Genomic DNA, 25,574 nt, shown 5'->3' with positions numbered 1-25,574 from the left:
GAAGATACCAGTCCGTTAAAAATGAGAAGGGTATCAGGAAGTGTATTAAAAAGCACTGTTAAAAATATCAACATTAAAAACCAAAAAACATTTCAGTTATAGTTTATAAATAAAACTCAAAGTGTGTTTGTGCATATTGGGCATACAGAGAGAAGACAGAGGGCTAGGGGTTCTGGGAAAAAACAGAAGTCCATTTCAATAATAATCAATAGGTTCGTCATTAATTCATTAACCACTTCAAATGACTCACTACCCATAATCACTTCCTGATTTCAGACTACTGAGACTGAATGAACCCCAACTCAGCTGTCAAAATAAGACAGGGCCCAACCCTGATTGGAGGGTTTGAGGAGGACGGGGAAGGTGATTTGAGGGTTTGAGGAGGACGGGGAAGGTGATTGGAGGGTTCAGTAGAGGAAGGTTCCGAAGCTGCCCATGCCGTTGCGTCTGAACTGGTTTCCCTGGATGGAGATGAACATCTCCTGGGAGAGCAGGCTGTGGTCGGCCTGTGTGACACCCTGCTCCCTCATCCTGCTCCTCTGGCGACGCAGCTTCCTGACTGAGCTCGCCGCCAGCTCCCTCTCAATCACGCCGTTTCCCTCAGTGACCTCCGCTGGGATGCCATACGGGGGGGCGTGGGGCGCGTCCACCACCATGAGAGGAACATCCAGCTCTGCAGAGGATGTTTTAATCTCTCCACCACCATCCCCCTCTCCATCGTCTCCTCCACCTCCCTCCACCACCTCCTCTCCCTCCTCCTTCTGTTCCTCCGCCTCCTCCTTCTTTTCCTCCACTGCCTCCCCTAGGAAAGTAAACAACATTATGTAAGCGAAAGGGTGTGTGTGAGTGTGTGTGTGTGTGTGTTTGTGTGTACCTGTAGCAGCGCTCCCCTCCCCTGGTTTGACCAGGATCACTCCGTAGCCCTCGTTGTTGTGGATCACGTTGTTCACCATGGTGATCTGGGGCATGGTGTCCAGCTCATCAGCAAAGTCCTGAGGAGAGAGGAGAGAAGGAGGAGGAGCGAGGAGAGGAGACAGGAGAGAAGGAGACAGGAGAGAAGGAGGAGGAGAGAAGGAGAGAGGAGAGAAGGAGGAGGAGAGAAGGAGAGAAGGAGAAGAAGGGAGGGAGGGAGGAGGAGGGTTAACTTGCTTTACTTGTTTAGGGCCCTGTACTATGAAACAGGATTACGGGGTTAGCGTGGAAACTTCAGGTTCAAGCCTGGTTTATCCGTACTACGAAGGTGGTTCACTTTTCACTGTGCTATATCGCCGTGGTAATTTATGCTGCCGAGCTAATCTGCTCCGTGGCAGGTTAAATTCCAGATTATGGATCAAAACGTATGAAGCACTGCCCGCTGACCGATCAATTCACTTGGAAAAAGGCATATGGACGTTAAGATTCTATATGGAACTTCAGTGTGCGAATGAAACAATAACCTGCAGTGCGCGAACAGCGAGAGGTTCTTAAGAAGACTTTTTACAAACCGACAAAACCCTCTTTGGCTTTCCCCGATATCATGAAAAATTGCAATGACAGCTGCTTGTGCTTGATCCATATTTTGCCTTGTGCATTCACAGTCGTAGACTGTAGGCTATGCACTGGCTTGCGTTTTATTAGTCTACCTGCAGTTTCATGTAGGCTGTGGTTGATGCGGAGAACCTTTTTTTTTTATCCAATTGTCAAGTTTTTAATGTTGATTTATTAAACTAGCCTCCCGTTCCTAGGAACAAAGATAAGTAGGCTACATTTTAATTGAATTGTGATAGCACCAATGCCTGACAATCAATGACGTTATTATACGATATGACTATGAAATAGGCTACTTTTTCCCCGTAGGCTTAAAGCCTACTTCTCCACCTCGAGCTTCACTTTTTACATTTTAATAGCCTGTTTTATCTCTAGTTCCTCTTGTATAGAGACTTCACATTGTCTACTCCAACGTGAAACTATTAAAACTATAGCCTACATTTGCTTTATTTAAGCGTCCCCTGCCAGTCTAGGGGTTGCAGCTGAAAGAACACGATATATTGATATAGGCTACAATTGCTTTACATGCCATAAGAATAGGCATAGCCCAATGATCTAGCCTACTCGTGTTCACGTGGAGGATAATGATAAAACGTAGGCAGTATTTTTCCAGCTTTCCTTCCTGCCTTTGGCAGTAGCGACTGTGTTGCGCCTATAGTTCATATTTCTATATCATTGCTCCTCTTGTGTAAAATACAGTGGACGGAACTTGGTTATGTTTATTGTTTGCCTTGTCCATGGCCGTGTCCGAATACCCATACTAAGGTATGCGATTGGTCATTTCGAGCAAATACCTCCCCTTTTACCGTGAACGCGCTCATAGCTAGATTGGACCAGCTGGGTTGACTTAAAGGAAAATGCTCGTTTTTGACAACCTGGACCTTATTTACGACATATTATAAGAAGTTTGACTCACCCAGATCACTTTTGTGTTGTTCGGAGGCCTGTAGAAGAAATTTAAAATCCAGCGCGAGCCAGTATATCCATGTAATGGCGGCGCACGGGGCATAGGGAATGCAGTTTCTCAAAATCCATTTTCGGCCGCTAAACGGTTGTTTTCATCAATCACATTGCATGAATCGACAGTTGATATTCCTCTACGCGAGCCATTCTTTCGGTTTTCAAATACGTGGTCTGTAGCCTCTGTAATATGATCTTTACAAGCCTCTCCCCCACTTGCTCCAGCACGCATGCGCACAGGCCAGCGCGCAGCCTGCTATTCTCCGGCTCACATTCTCTGCGCTACGATCGTAGTTGGTGCCGAGAATATTGTCGTCGTCATTCGTCAGCAACAATCCGATCGTAGCGCAGAGAATGTGAGGGAGAATAGCCAGTGTAAAGATCATATTACAGAGGCTACAGACCACGTATTTGAAAACCGAAAGAATGGCTCGCGTAGAGGAATATCAACTGTCGATTCATGCAATGTGATTGATGAAAACAACCGTTTAGCGGCCGAAAATGGATTTTGAGAAACTGCATTCCCTTTGCCCCGTGCGCCGCCATTACATGGATATACTGGCTCGCGCTGGATTTTAAATTTCTTCTACAGGCCTCCGAACAACACAAAAGTGATCTGGGTGAGTCAAACTTCTTATAATATGTCGTAAATAAGGTCCAGGTTGTCAAAAACGAGCATTTTCCTTTAACGAGTTTATAGCCACCGTCGTAGTACCGTTTATCCGTGATTGCGGTTGTCCGGTTTACTCGAGCGAGCTAGCGAAAAGTTATCCTGGATATGTTGAATGAGCTTCATAGTACGGGGCCCAAGGCCTTGTCCTAGGAAGCAGGATTACGGGGTTAGCGCGATAACTTCAGGTTCAAGCCTGCTTTATCCGTATCACCAAGGTGGATCATTATATCGCTGTGGTAACCTGCTCCGGGGCAGGTTAAGTTCCAGATTATGGATCAAAATGTATGAAGCACTGCCCGCTGACTGGTCAGTTCACTTGGAAAATGGCATATGGACGTTAAGATTCTATATGGACCTTCAGTGTGCGAATTAAAAAACAATCTCGGTGTGTGAATAGTGAGAGGTTCTTTTAGGAAGACTTTTTACAGACCCGACCCCTCTTTGGCTTTCCCTGATGTCATATGAGAGATAGCCTACAGATTGCGGAATGGCTTTGTCAGTTGCTTGAGCCATATTTTTGCAGAACTTGTGTGTTTACAGTCCCCACGTCCACGTCCCCAGGAACAAAGAGAAGAACATTTCAGTTGAATTGCTATAGCACCCATGCGCCTGGCAATAAATGAGGTTAGAAATGTCTTCTTTTCGTAGGCTAGTCTATTTCTCCACCTCGAGCTTCACTTTCTCCATCAAAATATTTTCTATCTTAAAGGACAGGTTTGGTATTTAGCATTATAAGCCATGTTAAGATTATTTACGATCATATACAACAGCCGATATCAAAGTTTCGTCAAACGGTGCACTCTCGAGATATAGCCCATCGCCGCTAACATGCTCAATGGATCCATAGGTGCATCTAGACAAAATCCCTCAAAAACACCATAAACCCTCGTTTTCACAGACAGAAAACTCACTGGTGTGATCACTGGTGTCCGTTGATGTTGACATAATCGTCTCAAAATATGCTTCGTGGTCATATCAGCTGAACAAGGATCTACTGGTCATGATGTCAGCTGAACAAGGATCTACTGGTCATGATGTCAGCTGATACTAAGATATACTGGTCATGATGTCAGCTCCACTCACCTTGATGAGGATTCCTTCCTTGCAGTGGTGGATGCCGTTCCCCAGCAGACTGCAGACACTGCCTGGGTAGATCTCCACGCCAGCCCCCTGGACATCACAGGACACCAGGAGGGTTGTAGAGACACAACAGCAACAGCTCTACCTTGGATCCATAGAGGTCACAGTCCTTACCTTGGACCCATAGAGGTCACAGTCCTTACCTTGGACCCATAGAGGGCACACTCCTTACCTTGGACCCATAGAGGTCACACATGTTCATGGTGAGCTGTGCGGAGGTGCGGACGATCACCCCGGTGGTCTCACACTGCAGGACACAGTTCTCCATCTCCAGCTTCCCCTGGCGCACGCCTGCAGCACGGGAAGGAGAGGGTCAGTCCTGACCGGCACCTACCTGCTGGACCAATAGCACTACCACCATCCTACCTATTAAGCACCTATTGTATTTTTAGATTGCTATTCTTCTATTCTATAGGTGTGGACCTGGACACTGTGTAGGGTTCTGTGATGCGTAGTGCAGTAGATCTGTGGTAGTAGTACCTGTAGTTAGTGCATGCTGCATGCCGCTTCTGCTTGCTACTCTGCTTTCAGCTACCGCCGCCGGCTAGCCCTCCTCACGGAGGGTGAAAAGAGGAGCCGAGTGCATAAGTCTCCTTCTGCTGGTACAAAGCCACTCCACCGCCAAGACTCCTACAGTGCCTCCAAGCGGCCACACATGGTAACTGGGTACCTCGTGGTCCCAGGCTAAACTGTAGGGGATCTCAGAGCAACAGTGGGCCCCAGAGGCAAGGTGCGCAGGCCCACCTATGTGGGCTCCTGCCAACCACTGTCCCAGCTATGTGCAAATAGCATGGGCAGATAGGGCTCATAGCCATGGTAGGCAACCCATCTAGGAGGTCACTCCGAACAAAAAACACAGGTGCTGCTCGCGCCTGGCCCCGCACCATATACCATCTGGAGGTGTGAAGCAAAAGAGGAGGAGGGCTTTAAGCCCAAAACGGCCAGAACAGGGCTGTGAGGAATTGCGCCCCACAGTCCTTAACCAGCAAAAACCCTTGATGGAAGAACACCGAAGAGAGAGAGATACCCAGCCCGGTGAAAGCCCGGGGCCCCTGTCTGGAGCAAGGCCTGGACGGAGGGCCCATATGCGATTTTGTTATTGTATCATCTGATCTGAGGCCATGTGTTTTGGACACTCGGGTAAAGAGAGGAGCAGAGCTGTCCACTAATCACCATCTGGTGGTGAGCAGGTTTCAATGGCAGAGGAAGCCTCTGGACAGACCTGGACAACCCAAGCATGTAGTGAGGGTGAACTGGGAACTTCTGGAAGAAGAGCCTGTCCGGAGAGATTTCAATTGCCACCGCCGGCAGAGCTTCTCAGGCATCCCTGTGGAGGTTGGGGACATCGAGCATGAGTGGTCGGTGTTCAAAGCCTCCATTGCTGAAGCTGCTGTTGGGGGTTGCGGCCTGAGGGCCATAGGTACCTCAAGGGGTGGTAACCCTCGGACCCCAGAAGCAGTTACAGGGTATCGACTGGCCCGGAGGGCTGCGTCTTCGGCCGTGACCAAGGCAAAGCAGCGGGTGTGGGAGGAGTTCAGAGAAACCATGGAGAAGGACTTTCAGTCGGCACCAAGTGTTTCTGGAAGACCATCAGACACCTCAGGAAGGGAAAGCGGGGGACCATCCAAGCTATATACAGCAAGGATGGGACACTGCTGACCTCAACTGAGGAGGTTGTTGAACGTTGGAAGGAGCACTTTGAGGAACTCCTGAACCCGACTAATCCACCCTCTACGATCGAGGCAGAGCCAGAAGATGATGGGGGGTCATCGTCAATTTCCCTGGAGAAGGTCACTGAGGTAGTCAAACAACTCCACAGGAGTTGGCGCTGGGTGATGAAGGGCTGTCTTGATTGACACACCTCTTTAACATTGTGTGGAAGTCCGGGTCAGTGCCAAAGGAGTGGCAGACTGGGGTGGTGGTCACAATATTCAAAAAAGGGGACCAGAGGGTGTGTGCCAATTATAGAGGCATCACATTACTCAGCCTCCCAGGGAAAGTGTACTCCAAGGTGCTGGAAAGGAGGGTGCGGGCGGCCGATAGTTGAAACTTGAAGAGGAACAAAGCGGATTTCGTCCTGGTCGTGGAACCACCGACCAGCTCTTCACTCTCGCACGGAACTTGGGAGTTTGCCCAACCTGTCTACATGTGTTTTGTGGACTAGGAGAAGGCTTACGACCGGGTCCCTCGAGAGGTCTTCTGGAGGGTTATGTGGAAGTATGGGGTGAGGGGGTCCCTACTTAGGGCCATCCAATCCCTGTTCACCCAGAGCGAGAGCTGTGTCTGTGTCCTCGGCAGTAAGTCGTCTTCGGCTTCGGCTGTCACCAATCCTGTTTGTGATTTTCATGGACAGGATATCGAGGCGTAGCCGTGGGGAGGTGGGTTTGCAGTTCGGTGAGCTGGGGATCGCATCGCTGCTGTTTGCAGATGATATGGTCCTGATGGCTTCATCTGCCTGCGACCTCCAGCACTCTCTGGATAGAGTGTAAAGCGGCTGGGATGAGAATCAGCACTTCTAAATCTGAGGCCATGGTTCTCAACAGGAAACCGGTGGTCTGTCCGCTCCGAGTAGGAAATGAGTCCTTACCCCAAGTGAAGGAGTTAGTATCTGGGGGTCTTGTTCATGAGTGAAGGAACCATGAAGAGGGAGTTTGGCCGGAGAATCGGAGCAGCTGGTGCGGTTCTGGAGTCGCTTTACCGCACTGTGGTGATGAAGAGAGCTGAGCCAAAAGGCAAAGCTCTCGATCTACCAGTCTATCTTCGTCACCACCCTCACCTATGGTTATGAAGGATGGGTCATGACTGAAAGAACGAGATCACGGATACAAGCGGCCGAAATGAGTTTTCTCCGGAGGGAGAGATCGTGTGAGGAGTTGAGTCATCCAGGAGAGACTCAGAGTAGAGCCGCTGCTCCTTTGTGTCAAAATGAGCCAGTTGAGGTGGTTCGGGCATCTAGTGAGGATGCCTCATGGGCGCCTCCCTAGGGAGGTGTTCCAGGCGTGTCTGGCTGGGAGGAGGCCGCAGGATAGACCCAGGACTAGTTGGCGGGACTACATCTCCGCACTGGCCTGTGAGCGGCTAAAGATTCCCCAGGCAGAGCTGGTTGATGCTAAGGGTTGCAAAGGGGTGGTATATTTCCGGAAACTTTCCTGAAATTTACCATGTGAAGTTAAGCTTGGGAATTTAGGAAATTTGGATCTTTTTTGTAACAGCTTTTTTTCAAAAAAGGTTTATTTTATTTTATATACTTATTTTAGGATTTTATTCCATTTTCATCCAATTTGGTAGCCAATTTACCCTGACCTAGTGTTCAATTAGCCCCAACTAACTGTAGGGGGTTCTGTGACGAGGATTCGTCACACAACCCGGCCAGTTGGCACTGCGAAAGGGAGAGACAACCCCTTGACTATCTCAGCTTGCAACCGTAATTCCAAAACCAGACAGGGTTGCTGTTGTGTGACCATCTCTCAAGCCGCGATTAAACTAACCACCCTCAGGGGGCGACGGCCCAATAGGCCCTTCGCCCTCTAGGATCCGGCCATACTCGGATCTGTTGAGACCACCGGTTCCCGGTGGGCAGCTGCACCGGAACACAATGCATGACAGCTACACCACCGCAGACCCCTTTAATAGGGAACTTAAATGTAGCCTAAAATGCAATTCTAGACCTTGCAGCATGATATTGGTTGAAACAACTTGATTTAAAACAAATTCAGTTGAATTTCAACCCTGTTTTGTGCATTCCTCCATGACGTGCAGTGCATTCTTCCATCACATGCACAGCTAATTCCTAGCATCCTGCACACTAAGAGAGAATCCATTAAAGTTCTACTCACAAATAGATTAAGCAAAACGATTTTTTAAATTAGAAATGTTTGCCTGCATGTCTGCTACAAAGCAAAATGTTTATATTTATGTATGTTTATGTCAATGTTAATACAGTTGGTATAAATAACCCCAAAATTCCCAGTTAATTCCCATTAATTCCCATAAATTCCCATGGAAAGTTTCCAACATTGAATATTCCTGGAATTTTGTAACCCTATTGATGCTGCTAGGGAAAAGGATGTCTGGGGCCCCCTGCTGGAACTGCTGCCTCCGCAACTTGATCCCAGATAAGCGGATGAAGATTTCTTGCACTTCAGCAGTAGATTATGCTCTTAGTCACTTATTTTAGAAAGGAGATGCACTTGTGAGTTCTGGTGAGTAGTAGTACATTGCCTTTTCCTACGTTAAATGAAATTGCTTTGGATAAAATTGTCAGCTAAATGACTAATGTAATGCACCTACTCACCTACACACAGCGGCTCCACTTCAACAGATTGGATAGTCATAAACAATATGGTAGTAGCTCCAACGTCTCCCTCAGGTAGTGAAGTGATGTTTTCACCATCTTGCTTATGTCTATCCAACTGTCTCAGATCAGTGAAGGTGTCTATGGCGGAAGGGCTAGCTATGTTGGGGCGGACTAATCAGAGGTAGGCTACGTACACAGGATGCCTTCGATGGCATCGTGTTGGATGAACTTGACGTTGGAGATCTTGACGTCGGCTCCTGTGGACTCCACAAACGAGTCGCCCTTACTCTTCTTCTCTATCACCACCTCGTCAGGCAGGCCAAACCCTGCACAGGGACAGCCAGGCATTACAACACAACCTTTTCCTCTCCTCTTCACTGTTGGCTAGCTAGGTAGATAGATGACCTCTCTCCTCTTCACTGTTGGCTAGCTAACTGAAAGCTCTCTCCTCTTCACTGTTGGCTAGCTAGCTGAACCTCTCTCCTCTTCACTGTTGGCTAGCTAGCTGAACCTCTCCTCTTCACTGTTGGCTAGCTAACTGAAAGCTCTCTCCTCTTCACTGTTGGCTAGCTAGCTGAACCTCTCTCCTCTTCACTGTTGGCTAGCTAGCTGAACCTCTCTCCTCTTCACTGTTGGCTAGCTAGCTGAAGCTGTCATCCCTCCTCCCTGCTGAAAATAGGCTCTGTGCACCAGCTCCACTACTTCCTGAGAGTCACTTGGCATCTTTATTTCCTGTCCTATATGATTGGCTTAAGTGATTAATCAGGTTTGCGGAAGACCCAGCGCACACCTGATTAATCACTTAATCCAATCATATTGGACAGGAAATAAAGAAGCCAAGTGACTTTCAGGAAGTAGTGAAGCTGGTGCACAGAGCCTATAGCAGCCTGTCTATGGGAGATTCTCAGTATTAGATACAGAGATCTGATGATGATCCTCTGATACTGTGGCTCTATCTTCGTGTGTGTGTGTGTGTGCACACATGTGTAGTATGCTCTGCTAGACATCAAAGGGAGGGAGGGAGCTCTCTATTATGATAATCAGACCACAGCGTTCTGATTGAGTTGCTCTTCTCTCGCCGTCATGGCGACGCTAGTCCGGGTCTTCAAAACCCTACCCCCTTTATCTCCCTCGCAGGCCTGCCCTGGTGCCACAGAAACCAGCCCGCCTATACACACACGCACGTGTACACAAACAGATGCGCGCACCCACACAGAAACAAACAACGCAAATAAAAAGCTTTTCTCATCTTCCCCTACGCTCCACTGCCTCCCCGGGGGTGATTTGCATAAAGAGACACACTCAGCACATCCTGGTCTCAGCTGAGACTAGGGGTGTAAGAAAATATCGATACACTTAAATATCGCAATATTGTTGCGTATCGTTTTTTTTATTTCAAAGTGGTGACATGTTTTGGTGTTGTATTTAAGCCTCCGGCCGCTAGATGGTAGCAGGCATTTCTACAACGTAAGTTTGTATACTTGATTCTGATTGGCTAGCAGCCGTGGTAAAATACTCTGTAAACCACGGCTGCGACCACATAACAATTAGTATAAATGCGCCATCAATCTCATTAACGAGGCATTGATAAAATCACCCGGTAGGCTATGCTTTGCGTAGCAACTACTCGCAGCAATCTCGCCTTTTTCGTATCCTATTACAAAAACGCACACATCAGTCCGACTCCAACACTTCCACACCCCTACCAGCAAAAACGAGTGCTCTGGATAACTGTTTTAATAACTGCACCATAGCTGGAAATATTCAAATAAACGTGAACCACCCGAATTATGCCTTATGGCTGATGTGAACAAGGCCAACCCAAATAGGCGAGATAGCCTATGTTGCCTGGCAACCATTTAATTCAGAACTATAGCCTATCGCGGAAGATTTTGTAAATACTAAAATGATAAGAATGATCAGTAAATAAATGATTGAATGTTACTACTGAGTGTTTTTTTGTGAATATATATATGCTTTATAAATGGTTTATTAACAAGGGTTATTCTAAAGCGTAACGCACAAAAAACAAACCCAAACCGAGATCCCAACAACCAAGATATGTATCGAACCGTGGGCTAACTGTACCTGTAGACAGACAGACAGACAGACAGACAGACAGACAGACAGACAGACAGACAGACAGACAGACAGACAGACAGACAGACAGACAGACAGACAGACAGACAGACAGACAGACAGACAGACAGACAGACAGACAGACAGACAGACAGACAGACAGACAGACAGACAGACAGACAGACAGACACACCACACCACACCACACCACACCACACCACACCACACCACACCACACCACACCACACCACACCACACCACACCACACCACACCACCACCACCACACACCACACACCACACACCACACACCACACACCACACACCACACACCACACCACACCACACCACACCACACCACACCACACCACACCACACCACACCACACCACACCACACCACACACACACACACACACACACACACACACACACACACACACACACACACGGCTGTCTAGCTGGCTGGCTCCACTTCAAGGTGACCAGAGGAGAGCTAGTGAAGCTATTGGTGCAGGACAGGAGAGTGATCTGCTGCAGAGCGGGGGGGGGGGGGGGGGCTGAGGGACCTGGCAGCATGAACACCAGCAGGGAGGGTTCAATATTGACTCTGTCACGGCTCTTCAGTTCCACACCAGGACCGAGGAACAGAGAGGCGCGCTGGCGAGTCAGAGCAACAGTCCTCTGATGAGAGCACCAGACTCTGTGCGCCTGTGAGACGTTACAGAGCCTTTCACTAACAGAGCATCCTGGGGACCGGCAGGGAACAGAATGTGCTTTTTGAGGGCAGGAGGCTATACATAACTAATGTAACTGTAAATGCGTACATATGTTCTGTGTTGTTTTTTGATATCTATCCTTCATATATAATGGGTTTAGTTTGTTGAGACCCAGGTCTCTGAAAGACCCTTTATGTATGATCCCTGATGGGATCCGAATAAAAAATGAACAATCCCCTTGCATGTAATATCTGTTTGAGAAGCCTTGGAGTCCTTGATCTCTGAGGCAGGGCTATAGGAGTGCGTGACCTCTGAGGCAGGGCTACAGGTCGGCCATGACGGATGGACTCACCTTCTACTACGATGGAGTCAGACATGCTGATGGAGCTGAGCACCTGGTAGTGTCCAGGCAGCACGATCACCACGTCTCCTTCATAGCAGCTGCTCATCGCCTGGACCGGGTCACTGTGGAACTAAGGTCACACACACACGCACACACGTTTAGCATTAGATAGCTGTTCATTTGGCTTCTCTCATTTTCTGAGTGGAAATATAACATCCTGAAGAGACATGCGGCCACGGTGCTCTGAAGATCACAGCAGCTTCTGAGAGAAAACACACAGGAAACACACATACAACACACAGGAAACACACTCCGTCTGTCTGTCTGTGTCTCAGAGGAACATACAGATGCAGAGGCACTCAACCTGCTGGATGGAAGCTCCCACCGTTGCTGCAGAATATCAAACTGAATCTGATTTTGTTGGGTCTTGTTCAAATTCAGCAAATGAAAGCCAACTCAAACAGTGGTGTGTGTGTGTGTGTGTGTGTGGTTGTAATGGTCTGCCTGATTAAAGGACAATGCTCGTTTTTGACAACCTGGTCGTAAATAAGGTCCCGGTTGTCAAAAACGAGCATTGTCCTTTAAGCCTAATAGTGACGTACACTTGCATAACATGTCATGTGCTCTATGTCCTCATGTCACATGACACCTGACACGAAGAAAGTAACTAGTCCTGTAGAGCTTCCCCTCAAAAGGACCTCCCTCAGAGACGGAGCAGCACAGCCTGGTGAGCCACGCCTCCGTGGCTGGACTGAACAGGTGACATGAGGTGACACAGCTAGACACGGCTGTGCGGCTCACCTGGACCTGGAAGAGTTCTCCGGAGTACTGTGGCTGCAGCTTGTCCACCAGGAGGCTGTGCAGCTGTGCGATGGAGGTGGAGCCGGACACCACGTGGACCACCCTGCCCCCACACTCCCGCTGCCCGCGCGCCCGGCAGCCCTGCTGGCCAGAGTTCACCCTGTACCCCAGCACATACCTGGGGAGAGGAATGACCAAGTCACACACTTTGCAGTCACATAAAACGGTGGACCCAGGATCCTCGTCTCACTTTGTTTTCTTGCCGTATTCTTTCTATTAACCTCTCTTTCAGGCTCTCAGTCTCAGACTCTAACCAATAACCCTCTCACCAGTCTGACTCTAACCCTCACCCTCTCACCAGTCTGACTCTAACCCTCACCTTCTCACCAGTCTGACTCTAACCCTCACCCTCTCACCAGTCTGACTCGGTATTTCCAAACGCGAAAACAACGGCAGTGAAAAACAATCTGAGTCTGATAATGATGAGTTTGTAACCCCGATAGTGTATTCAGCCTGTTATTTTGACTATTTCGGTTCTTGAAGTGGTGTTTTTACAGCAAGCTTTTAACATTTAAGTCAACGGGCACTTCCGCATCCGCACCCCAGACTGACCAATATGGCTGCTGTAATGGATTTTAACTGATCTAGTCAAAAAGGATTTACCAAGATTCGCTCAAACAGGTTAAGTCTGGTTTATTGACAAAACATACGAGCGCAAGGACTTCCGGACAACGCACGAGTGGTTGATCCAAAGAAGTGCCGCCCCCTGGTCTTGCGCTGCCTTATATTCAAGCAAAACACAGGTATGGCGCTCCGGGATGTGATTGGCTAACCCATTGTACGTCATATTAAATGGCAGGCGTCATCAACGGTGTACGAGAATACAGACACGTGACATGAGACAAGGCGGTAATTTCTTGAAGAGACAAAGGGACAAAGGATGGTTATTCTGGAGTAGACAGATTTCTAGGTGTGTTGAACTCCTGGAGGTCATCCTGTCATGAATTAGGTTAGCACAGCTAGGTTGAGGGAGGTGGTGAATTACAAAAGGAGGTGATGAAACTATAATTTCTATGACACTGTCAGGTGAATAAGGCGAATAGACAGCAAACGCTGAGATCAGTAGGCTACACCTGACATTGGATTATTCCATTACCTATGCATGTTTGAGGTTTTTGCTGTGGTATTGTTTCAGTATTGAGATATATCCCTCCTCTCTCATGGTGGGTTTTGGGTTTTCTCTCCTCCTCCCCCCTCAGAAACAGCCCCCCGCCTCCCTACCTGAGCAGGGGGTTCTCGAGGATACGAAGCTTGCGCTTCAGGCCCTCCATCTGTTCGTAGAGCTTGAGACCCTCCACCATGGAGACGTTGTCCAGCTCCGACTCAGAGTCGCTGCTCAGGCCGTTCCTCAGGCGGGAGAAGTCCTGGTATCTGTCCTCACAGCGCCGCAGCAGAGCGCCATACTCTGACACCAGGCCCACCGGGACACGCTCCTCCAGGATGTCATAGTACCTGAGAGACAGAGAGAGAGATCCAAGTCTACTTTTTTGGGATGGATGGGCTCTGTCAGCCTAGACTGAGCGTGGTGGCAGAGAGATGGATGCTGGCCAATCTGCTGGCCATCATGGACAAATTCCCCCACTCCCACCCTCTCTCCCCCCAGTCCCACCCTCTCTCCCCCCGAGTCCTACTACTACTCCTGCTATTGTCCTTTCAGAAACACCACCACAGAATGAAGTAGTCTAGAGCAGAAAGGTAAAGCGAGCCTATTCTGCTATTCAAGTCAAATCAAGTCAGATTGTGTTTGTCTAGCGGGTGGTAGCGGCTGTTCCAAGTCAAATCTGATGAGGGCAGAAGGCGCTCATGGTTGCCTTAGAAACAGCTAAAAGCTTTAGCAGGGCATATACGTTCAAAGCTGTCTAACATATATGGGCTTTTGATTTCCTACCTACCAAAGAAAAATCTCAGCTTCATCTAACCTGAATTATTGGTGTCTTTCCTGCACTCTCCTCAGCCCTCAACCCTCGGGAAACTCCTGGCATTTTTCATCATTTTAATTTCTTCTTAATGGGGAGATAATGACGGACAACATAATTGACTTTTGCGAACAGCTCTGAACATAAGTGACGTGTCCCAACAAAGAGATGTATCTGTTTAGCCAATGTATAGCAACTAAAATCCGGCAGCTTTTAGAAATCTTATGCCTGCATTCTACTAGAGCTGCATAATTAAGACAAAAATATTTGTGATTAATATATAGTAATTACGATTTACTGCGATTAACATTTCACATTTTCAATACATTTTTTGTGGTACCACCATATATAAATATAAGAATGTGAGAAATGTATGCTGTCTATCTGCTTTCTACCAGTGAAATGCTCACAGCACACTCCTGATTGGTCAGACAGCAGAAACGCCCAGGATTCCTCCACCTGCCCTCAGCACACTCAATGCAAAACTGAATTATTCATTGCATTAATTGTGCCCTTTTGCGATTGGTTAATGGCAGAGGTCATAATTGCAATTACGACTAATGCACGATTCTACGCATGCACAATGCCCTACATTCTACACACTATATACAAACCCCAGCCATTCTAGTGAGTTTACATGCTGGTTGACCAGTGGGGCTGAGGCCTGCTGTTAGCTCCACTCATAAAGGAACAGTTCACCCAAACTATCACCACCAGGATGAAATCCTCTCACGTTTTTCTGCTGTTGAACCATCGTTGTCTCGTTCTCAGCTTTTATCCCGTCTAAAAACATGACACGATGTCCACTCTCCTCATAGAATAAAATCAAACCCTAGACAATGTCAAAAGTAAGGACTCCTCCCCATGCCCTAGTACACATTGCCCTCTAGTGATCAAGTCATTTCCTGAACTCTAATTTCAGCTCATCTTTTTTTGCTTAGTGCTACTATGTATATTCTGTATTCTGCATTTCCAACATAGTTCATATCTATCCGTCTGTCTGTGTCACCTACAGCCTGAGGCGAGGCTCCACACATCTGACAAAGTAGTCAAAGTCATCATCTTCATCTTCCTCATCCCACTTTCTCCAGATGTGCTTGTAGAAAAACCTGACAGAGAGAAGAGAGAACAATGACATACACAAGGAGAGAGGGAGCAGAGAGGGGTGGAGTGAGGGATGAGAAAGAGAGTTGTGAGTTTGTATAAGTTGATACACAACACAACAAAGCCATGTGGAGCAGTAGAACATTTTATAGGTATGTTATATGGTATATCTGGTATATCTCCCCCCAAGGCCCTCTCCCTGACCGGCGATGACATCACAGGACGCACAACAATGACATCTGAAACATATACAGGCATATCACAATTTCAAAGAATTTACTGTCTTAGTACGAATAGGTGTATGTATGTGTGTGTGTGTGTGTGTGTGTGTGTGTGTGTGTGTGTGTGTGTGAGGCATGCAAACTGGTTAGGGGTGAAAAAGGTGAGCAGGATGCGTGAGCAGAGAAAAACACACATGCTAGGGGGGTCAGGGGTATGCAGGTTTTTTTTAATTATTATTTTATTATTATTAAGATACTAAATTACTTTTTTTTCCTTTAAATATATATATATATACACATTTTATTTATTTTAGACTGAACAAAATAAAGTTCAAATTATAAATTTAGTTTGGGGCGCCTGTGGCTCAGGAGGTAGAGCAGATCGTCCAATGACCGTAGGGTCGGCGGTTCGAATCCCGACTCTAACTGTCCACACGTCGAAGTGTCCTTGTGCAAGTAGGCATGGGAATCAAAAACCGTTTCTTGTTGAGAACCGGTTCCCAGTGAATAGATTCCTTGGAATCGTTAGCCAAAATCCTTAACGATTCCGCTTTTGATTCCTGTCGTTGCTGCGCATGCGCAATGTCGTCACACGCATGCTGCCTTGTTTTGTTTTATTAGACCGCGGTAGAAGCAGCCAGCAAAATGTCGTCTAGGCATAAACGTTCAAAAGTGTGGTTACATTTCACACGACAAGTTGACAACATGGCCACTTGCAATGCAAAAACCTATCATCAAAGCGGGGAAATACTACAAATATGCAAAAACATTTGGCCACACAGCATGCGATAACTTTGCAGGAATGTCACGTTTTTGATGCGCTCCGGAGTGACGACAGCAGCGCAGCTAACGTTAGTGTAGTTGAAGGTAAACTCCTCCAGAGTCCCTGTCTATTGTGTTAGTGCCATTTGTTTAATTGTGTAAACCAGCTTTCACTATATGAATAATCTCCATTTCCATCCATGTAATTTAGATGATGACGTTCAGAGTCAGGCTGGTGGTAGTCGGTCTGAAAAAATACTGATTTGTTTATGTCAGTTTTGTTTTTAGTTAAAGGTGAATAAACCTAAAAAAACAGCACTGTAATTGGCATGTTCAAATTACTACAAATAAAAGAAAATTAATGTTAATAAACCTGTTTGTAATCTTTTTTGCCCAATGAGAATCGATAAGAGAATCGATAAGGAATCGGATCGATAAGCAGAATCGAAAATGGAATCGGAATCGCTAAAATCTTATCAATTCCCATCCCTATGTGCAAGAACCCTGAATTGCTCCCAATGAGCAGGCTGGCACCTTGCATGGCAGCTACTGCCGTTGGTGTGTGAATGTGTGTGTGAATGAGAGGCCACTGTAAAGCCCTTTGGATATAAAGCGCTATATAAGTGCAGTCCATTTACCATATTAAGTGCAATGTAGGCTACTTATAATATGCTCACATTTACTAAGGAAATTAACAAACTGGCAGCCCCACCACAACTAGTTCATGGGCTCCATTAGCTACTAGTCCATGTAGTGTATTACTAGTCCATGTAGTGAATTAGCTACTAGTCCATGTAGTGAATTAGCTACTAGTCCATGTAGTGAATTAGCTACTAGTCCTACTTCTACCTGACGAAGTGGTACTGTAAGAAAAAAAACGTTAACATACAGAGACGAGTCACATCTCTAAATGAATCCATTCCACTTTCATTGCGGGAGAACAGCCGAGTCTCTGAAAATCCATAGCAGGTTTTGCTCGTTACCGTGGCGCGGTTACCTTGCAGTGAGAGAAACGCAGCAAGCAGCTAAGCGATCGGCAGAGAGTGGCAGGCAGGGCTGAAAATTAACACCTGCCACCGGCCAAATGCAGGTAAAATTTCCAATTGGCGACTAGATTTCGGAAGGCTATCAAAAAAAAAAAAAAAACTTTGCCGGTAGATTTTTTAATCTACAGTCCCCTTGGCAGGTGACTCACCGTGAGCCAAAAAGTTAATTTTCACCCGTGGTGGCAGGCAAAATAAATTGAATTTGAGATTAGAAAAAGTGGGGGGATAAAACGTATATTTCGAAATGAATGAATGAATGAATATGACTACATTTAGGGGAATGTCCCTGCGCTGGCAGGTGGGCTACTTTTTGTGGTTTCAGTTGATCTTCTCTATGTAGGTTTGTGGCTGGCACGCACCTCCATGCAGCACAGCGGCAAAACTAGCGACTAGCGAGTTGATTGGCTCAATTTCGCTTTCTGCCTTTTTACTGACTGTCAGTGCACGCACATACAGATCCAAACACGCATCTACAGTATCAGATTTCAATGTCCACACTCACAGATTTATTGTCTTTCTATGTAAGGCGCTGTGACAGGCAGGCTCCCGCCCTCCCGCCCCCCCACAGACACACAAAAACATTTCTCATCGGATCTGCACAATCACGTAAGTGACCTATTTTGGATTCAAAACGGGGAATTTCGCATTGTATGCCTTGTTTGCATGTGTGTGTGTGTGTGTGTGAGAGAGAGAGAGAGAGAAAGAGAGAGAGAGATCTGCAGTTGGTTACCTGAGGTGCTCCAAGGCCAGAGCGGTCTGGTCAAAGTCCCCAGACTCATGGTAGAGCACCTGGAGCTCCATGAGCGGAACCCTGTGGAGCGTGGCCTCCAGCAGGTCTGTCATGGCATCCTCCGTCAGCTGGCAACCTCTGGCCTCGCACTGCAGGGGAAGCGCCAGCCTCACCCTGGCCTTTAGCTCCTTACAGTCCACATCTTCCACCTGCCCACACAGGGAACACAAGCTGCTCAGAAGAGGCCTCCATCCAGAGCACATTTCTGTGAACTGCTACTGTACACACATTCAGGCAGGACAGCTGAGTTTGTGGGTTTGTGATTACACAGTCTCTTACCTAGTGCTCAGACTAGTGGTGTATATAATATATATATGAGTCTTAGCTAGTGCTCAGGCTAGCGGTGTGTATAATATATATGAGTCTTAGCTAGTGCTCAGGCTAGCGGTGTATATAATATGAGTCTTAGCTAGTGCTCAGGCTAGTGGTGTACATCATGTTCCCTGTGGGATGTCGGACACACGGCCCTCTAAGGACACTCACCTCGACCAAGACGTCAAAAACGTCGGTGCACCAGAGAGCGCGCCAGTCACACGGGCCCAGGGCCTTCTCCAGGTAGTCAGCAGTGAAGGCCCTGACCTCGGAGCTCCTACAGTCCCCTGTCCAGAGACAAGACAAGCATCACACCACCAGTGGCGATTGCTCCTATAAGCCAAGGTAAGCCTGGCTTACCCATACAAATCCAAATAAAACTTGTTTCTTGCGCCTACTTTCAGTGAAAGAAGGAACGAAAATCGACTGACTGTTTTTGACTTAAATGCATCTTGTATTCTGCCATATCGCTTCATTTTCATCCGTGTTTAGCGTTTTGGTAGTGCTCCGTCTCCCCCTACAGTCCTCATGAAAATACAGTCCAAGTTACGGTCCGTTGGCAGCTGTTTTACTAGCTCGTCATTCACTTAACATTGTAGGCCAGGTAAAATGATTCTGGCTTACGGAAATCAAGACCAAATGAAAAATCAACCAATCAAATTAGCCTACATATATAAAACCGCAAATAATGTCGTCATCAATCGAAATGTAACGTAATTTGTCAAAATGCTTAAAAGTGGGCATAGGGTAAGCCAGTTCTCAAAGTGCTTACATTGAAATTCCCATTGACATTTTAACATTGTGACGGTTTATCCAATAAAAACTTGTCATGACTGTCCCGTCATTCACATCACCTGTCAATCACATTACCCACTTTAGCCATCTAGCTAGCATCAATGAACATGGAAAACGGAGATCTTGAGTATTTGTTGAAAGTTGATTCCAAAATGAAGTGGATTAATTGAGTTTGGGTTACGATATACGGTGGGTCTTTTGTGATTAATTACCAGTTGTTATGCTGTGCGTTTTGTTTTGCCTGGATTTAATCAGCACTCGAGAGCGTGAACTTTGCTTCCTGGAGCGGTGGGCTAATAGGGCTAGTAGCCTAAACACTGATTAGTGAAGTAGGGGAGTAGGCTATTGAGTGCTGTGCTCTAAGGGGGTGTATTTTATCGTCCCGTCATTCCTCTTCGTGGTGCTTGGCTATTGTTGTCATATAATGGCTCTGTAGTTTATTTAGTGTGTCCCTAAAATGGTAAATGGTAAATGGACTGCACTTATATAGCGCTTTTCCACCTTAGCGGCTCTCAAAACGCTTTACAATGGCCTCTCATTCACCCACACATTCACACACCAATGGAGGCAGCTGCCATGCAAGGTGCTAACCTGCTCATTGGGAACAATTTGGGGTTAGGTGTCTTGCTCAAGGACACTTCGACGTGGACAGTCGGAGCTGGGATTCGAACCGCTGACCCTCGATCATGTGTGCGAATTATAGAGGCATCACATTACTCAGCCTCCCAGGGAAAGTTTACTCCAAGGTGCTGGAAAGGAGGGTCCGGCCGATAGTCGAACCTCAGATCGAAGAGGAACAATGCGGATTTCGTCCTGGTCGTGGAACTACCGACCAGCTCTTCACTCTCGCAAGGATCTTGGAGGGGGCTTGGGAGTTTGCCCAACCTGTCTACATGTGTTTTGTGGACTTGGAGAAGGCTTACGACCGGGTCCCTCGAGAGGTCTTGTGGAGGGTTATGCGGGAGTATGGGGTAAGGGGGTCCCTACTTAGGGCCATCCAATCCCTGTACACCCAGAGCGAGAGCTGTGTCCGGGTCCTCGGCAGTAAGTCGTCTTCCTTTCCGGTGGGTGGTGGCCTCCGCAGGGCTGCGCTTTGTCACCAATCCTGTCTGTGATTTTCATGGACAGGATATCGAGGCGTAGCCGGGGGGAGGTGGGTTTGCAGTTCGGTGAGCTGGGGATCACGTCACTGCTTTTTGCAGATGATGTGGTCCTGATGGCATCAGCTGCCTGCGACCTCCAGCACTCTCTGGATAGGTTCGCAACTGAGTGTGAAGCGGCTGGGATGAGAATAAGCACTTCTAAATCTGAGGCCATGGTTCTCAGCAGGAAACCGGTGGCCTGTCCGTTCCGAGTAGGAAATGAGTCCTTACCCCAAGTGAAGGAGTTCAAGTATCTGGGGGTCTTGTTCACGAGTGAGGGAACCATGGAGAGGGAGTTTGGCCGGAGAATCGGAGCAGCTGGTGCGGTTCTGCAGTCGCTTTACCGCACTGTTGTGACGAAAAGAGAGCTGAGCCAAAAGGCAAAGCTCTCGATCTACCGGTCTATCTTCGTCCCCACCCTCACCTACGGTCATGAAGGATGGGTCATGACCGAAAGAACGAGATCACGGATACAAGCGGCCGAAATGAGTTTTCTCCGGAGGGTGGCTGTGGTCTCCCTGAGAGATCGGGTGAGAACTTCAGTCATCCGGGAGAGACTCGGAGTAGAGCCGCTGCTCCTTTGCGTCGAAAGGAGCCAGTTGAGGTGGTTCGGGCATCTAGTGAGGATGCCTCCTGGGCGCCTCCCTAGGGAGGTGTTCCAGGCGTGTCCGGCTGGGAGGAGGCCGCGGGGTAGACCCAGGACTAGGTGGCGGGACTACATCTCCGCACTGGCCTGTGAGCGGCTAAAGATTCCCCAGGCAGAGCTGGTTGATGCTGCTAGGGAAAGGGATGTCTGGGGCCCCCTGCTGGAGCTGCTGCCTCCGCCACCCGACCCTGGATAAGCGGATGAAGATGATGATGATGACCCTCGATCATTGTGGACATTCGGAGCTGGGATTCGAACCGCTGACCCTCGATCATTGAACCACCCGCTCTACCAACTGAGCTACCGCCGCCCCTAAAAGCTTGGTTGTTTCGGCCTAAATATTGTCCTCTTATTCGCTCGCTCTCAATTTATTGGCCTTTGTTGACGTGTTAAAAAACATCAGTAGCCTAGGCTACTGTAGTTTTCCTGTATGTTTTTTACATATAAAAATGCCACTGATCAGCGCCCTTCGGTGCTGTGAAACCTCCCATCAGGGCAAAAAATCGTTGGTCCTGGCTTACCCAGTTCTGGGACCCAACAGACGCCACTGCACACCACCCTCTCTAATGTTCAGATTACATCCAAAACAACACTCAAACAGACGAACAAACTAGTTATACATACCTACATAGCATAGCTACATAAGTGGCATTTGAAATATCTCACTTAGAAGTGGAAGAGCAATCCAGTGTACCGTTCAGGTCTGTGAGATGGTAGCCTGTGTGCATCCTACCTAGCATGTAATCTTGATAGGCCTTGAATCTCTCATAGTACAGCAGCTGGCTGGTCTGGAAGGTGTCTGGTAGAGACTGGTCCCCTGTGCGTTCGGCTCGTTGAAGCCGGGTCCCGGGCTTGTCGGTGGTTAAGTAGTCTGTGCCGCTGTCATCGTCATCATCTTCCTCATCGTTCTGAAACAGACCTTTACACAACACAGTGACACGTTAGAGTTGCTAACTAGGTAGACATACGTGCCTAGACTTTCAGAGCCTATCTTAGCTGTCGCTAGCTTGGCAATGCTGCGTTCCAGTGTACTAGGAAACACTATTACTATCGTATTACGACAATTACAACGACAACTTGTAAAATACGATACTTCGTAGGTGCACTGAAACGCAGCATATTAGTTGGGCTAGCTCTAGCTAGCCACTGCTAACTAATGTTAGCATGCTAGCTAGCTAGTGACAGTGCTGGAATTCTGGCCGTTCTCAGGTTGTTGTTGTTTCTTAGGTTGTTGTTGTTTAACATAACTAATGTTAAACTGACCTTGTTTCACAATCCCAACATTTTGTCTCAAGTCAAAATCGTTGACACTCTCTCCCATTTCCTGGTTTGACTCCAGATTCACGGTGTCTGTCTTGTGTCCAGTTTCACTCGAACAAACGATAATATCACCAGCAGCGGTCCAGGTTTCCCCTGTTTCGTGTTGCTCCATGGTGTGTAGCTAAGGTCAGATACAGCCCCGCAAAGAACGGTACAAATTGTCGCTCACAACACGTCAAGACAACTGCCGCTTCAGAGAAACAAACATGTCCTCGCTGTCCTTCGACAAAACATTCAAATTTCCCCGGGTTCCTGGACCCGGAGCCAATGAACAGAGACGCTGTGGTTTCTCGACGTATGGGGCGGTTCCCAGCAACGCTACGGTACTTCTTCCTAGTGTAGCATGGGAATCTGAAGGTGCATTTCTCAACATTTCAGCATGTAATTATTACAAATATTAAGTTAATTTTAGGCTACTTCACATGTAGATCTAATTTTACGAAGCCACTGCTGTCATGCCATATACATCTATGAAGCAATGTCGTGTCACTGTGAAAATATTGACGTTCCCGTAATGGTCCAGCAGATGTCAGCAGAAGTCTTATTTCCAGTGCCAGTGAACACTGAATAGTATATTAGTGTACAACCCTCTGATATTATAATAGATTGATTAATGTCTGTTCGATCATAAGGCATTAAACATTCCCCTATTTTCCTGTGGTGTAATGCTTAATTAATACCCTGCATAGCATTACCACATAAAGAAGGGTAATTTAGCGGAAGATAAAGTATCTATCTATCTATCTATCTATCTATCTACCTATCTATCTATCTATCTATCTATCTATCTATCTATCTATCTATCTATCTATCTATCTATCTATCTATCTATCTATCTATCTATCTATCTCATTGTGCTGGTCCTTCTCATGTAAGACATCTCATTATTTTATGCTTGATTCAATGATTGATGAGCAATGGCGTGTGTGTGTACGCATGCGTATGTGTGTGTGTGTGTGCATGCGTGTGTGTGTGCATGTGTGTGTGTGCATGTGTGCATGTGTGTGTGTGTATGTGTGAGCATGCATGTGTGTGTGTGTGTGTGTGTGCGCATGCGTGTGTGTGTGTATGTGTATGTGTGTGTGTGTGTACAGTATGTGTGTGTGTGTATGTGTGTGTGTGTGTGTGTATGTGTGTGTGTGTGTGTTGTAACGCTTCTTTGGAGTGTGTCCATAATGGTGGAGCTCAAGCAGAGTGGGAGAGCCAATACTGGATTTTTAAAACACATAAAACATGTATTAGAGTAACTCCCCACGTCAGCCATGAGCATGGTCTCACGGTGTCTAGTCCACTCATACATATAAGAACAGTCCACACTCCACAGCCTCAGGCCTGTTGATAGAAATAAAAATAAAGAAAATATAGACCTTCATATAGCCTTCATCGATCTCAGCAAAGCCTTCGACACCATCAATCGTGAGATGCTCTGGAAACACCTCTCCAAACTTAGGGTACCACCCAAGTTCCTCACCATCCTTCAGCAGCTGCATGATGGGATGCAAGCCAGGGTCCTCACTGGAGAACTCCAATCAAAGTTCTTCGAGGTGAACGTTGGGGTGAAACAGGGCTGTGTCCTGGCTCCAGTGCTATTCAATCTTTTCCTCTCTGCCATCACCTGCCTCTTCCATCGCGCCCTGGGACACAAGGAGGGTGTTCATTTAGAATACCGTCTTGACGGGAGCCTCTTTAACATCCAGCGGCTCCAGGCCTACACGAAGACAAAGTCCTGTCGCATCTGTGAGCTTCAATATGCTGACGACTGCACCATTGTAGCACACAGCCCAGAGTCCATGCAGCACGCCCTCAACACCATTTCCAGTCTATACTTTGGTCTTCAAGTTAACATCAAGAAAACCAAAGTCATTTCCCAACTCACTAGCCATACCTCACCAGCCCCCAGCTTCCAAATAAACTGTGTTCCACTTAAAACCGTGGATCACTTTACTTACCTCGGCTCCACTCTGTCCTCATGCTGCTCCCTTGACACGGAAATACACACCCGCATCAATAAAGCCTCATCATCCTTTGGACGCCTTCACAGCAGGGTTTTCGAAAACCAAAACCTGAAGGTCAGCACCAAGGTTGTCGTTTATAACGCAGTATGTGTCTCCACCCTGCTCTATGGGGCAAAAACATGGACTCCATACAGCCGGCACATCTCAAAGCTGCAGTCCTTCCATATCCGCTGCCTCCAGAGGATCCTTGGCCTCTCTTGGGAGGATCGAGTTCCACATAAAGAAAAACTCCAGAGCACCAACTCCATCTGTATGGAAGCAGCTGTGGCCAAGAGATGCTGGATAAGGCACACCATCCGTATGCCAGACCATCGCCTGCCACACCAAGTCCTCTAAGGCCAACTACAAGGAGCTAAGCAAGCAGCTGGCGGACAAAAGTGACGCTACAAGGACTACACCAAAGTCCTTTTAAAGCACTCAAACATCAATTCCACGCAGCTTGAAACTCTAGCACAGGACAGATCAGCCTGGCAGTTGACCTGTGTCAGAGCAGTCTCACAAATCCACCACAAAAACTTACAGAGAATGGCTGAGAGGCGCACACAACGACACCAGCGGGAGGCCTGTATTCCTTTGGCATCCGTGTTCCCCTGTTCCACCTGCGGACGAGTGTGCGACTCAAGGATCGGCCTGAACGCCCACGAGAAGTGGCACCAGCGGCAACGTCGCTGACCCTCCACCCCCACCCTGAAGCAAGCGTCATCATCGGACACAATGGACAGCATTGATGGTGTGTGTGTGCGCGTGCATGCGTGTGTGTGTGTGTGTGTGTGTGAGTGTGCATGCGTGTGTGTGCATGTGTGTGTATGTGTGTGTGCATGTGCATGTGTGTGTGTGCATGTGTGTGTATGTATGTGTTGTGGCATTCCCCCGCCGGTGGGACGTCGTGGGCCTGCCACGGGAGCCCGCA

At 47.5% G+C, this 25,574-nt stretch overlaps 1 protein-coding gene across 1 annotated transcript; it reads right to left on the bottom strand.

Annotated features, from left to right (window-relative positions):
* Positions 1-407: 407 nt before the first annotated feature.
* On the bottom strand, positions 408-24,139 carry shcbp1 (SHC SH2-domain binding protein 1; the record flags this gene model as incomplete). The annotated part of the gene is made up of 13 exons (XM_084454581.1): positions 408-673; positions 875-992; positions 4,244-4,330; positions 4,473-4,591; positions 8,792-8,923; positions 11,744-11,864; positions 12,536-12,713; positions 13,817-14,047; positions 15,525-15,620; positions 18,375-18,583; positions 18,918-19,033; positions 22,063-22,248; positions 24,121-24,139. 13 exons carry the CDS (start codon positions 24,137-24,139, stop codon positions 408-410), a joined length of 1,878 nt encoding a protein of 625 aa, XP_084310707.1.
* Positions 24,140-25,574: the final 1,435 nt, after the last annotated feature.

Source organism: Borostomias antarcticus (assembly GCF_949987555.1).
Source record: "Borostomias antarcticus genome assembly, chromosome: 2".
Classification (NCBI taxonomy): Eukaryota; Metazoa; Chordata; class Actinopteri; order Stomiiformes; family Stomiidae; genus Borostomias; species Borostomias antarcticus.
The sequence above is the reverse complement of the archived record's forward strand: the minus strand, read 5'-3'. Positions and strand labels throughout refer to the sequence as shown.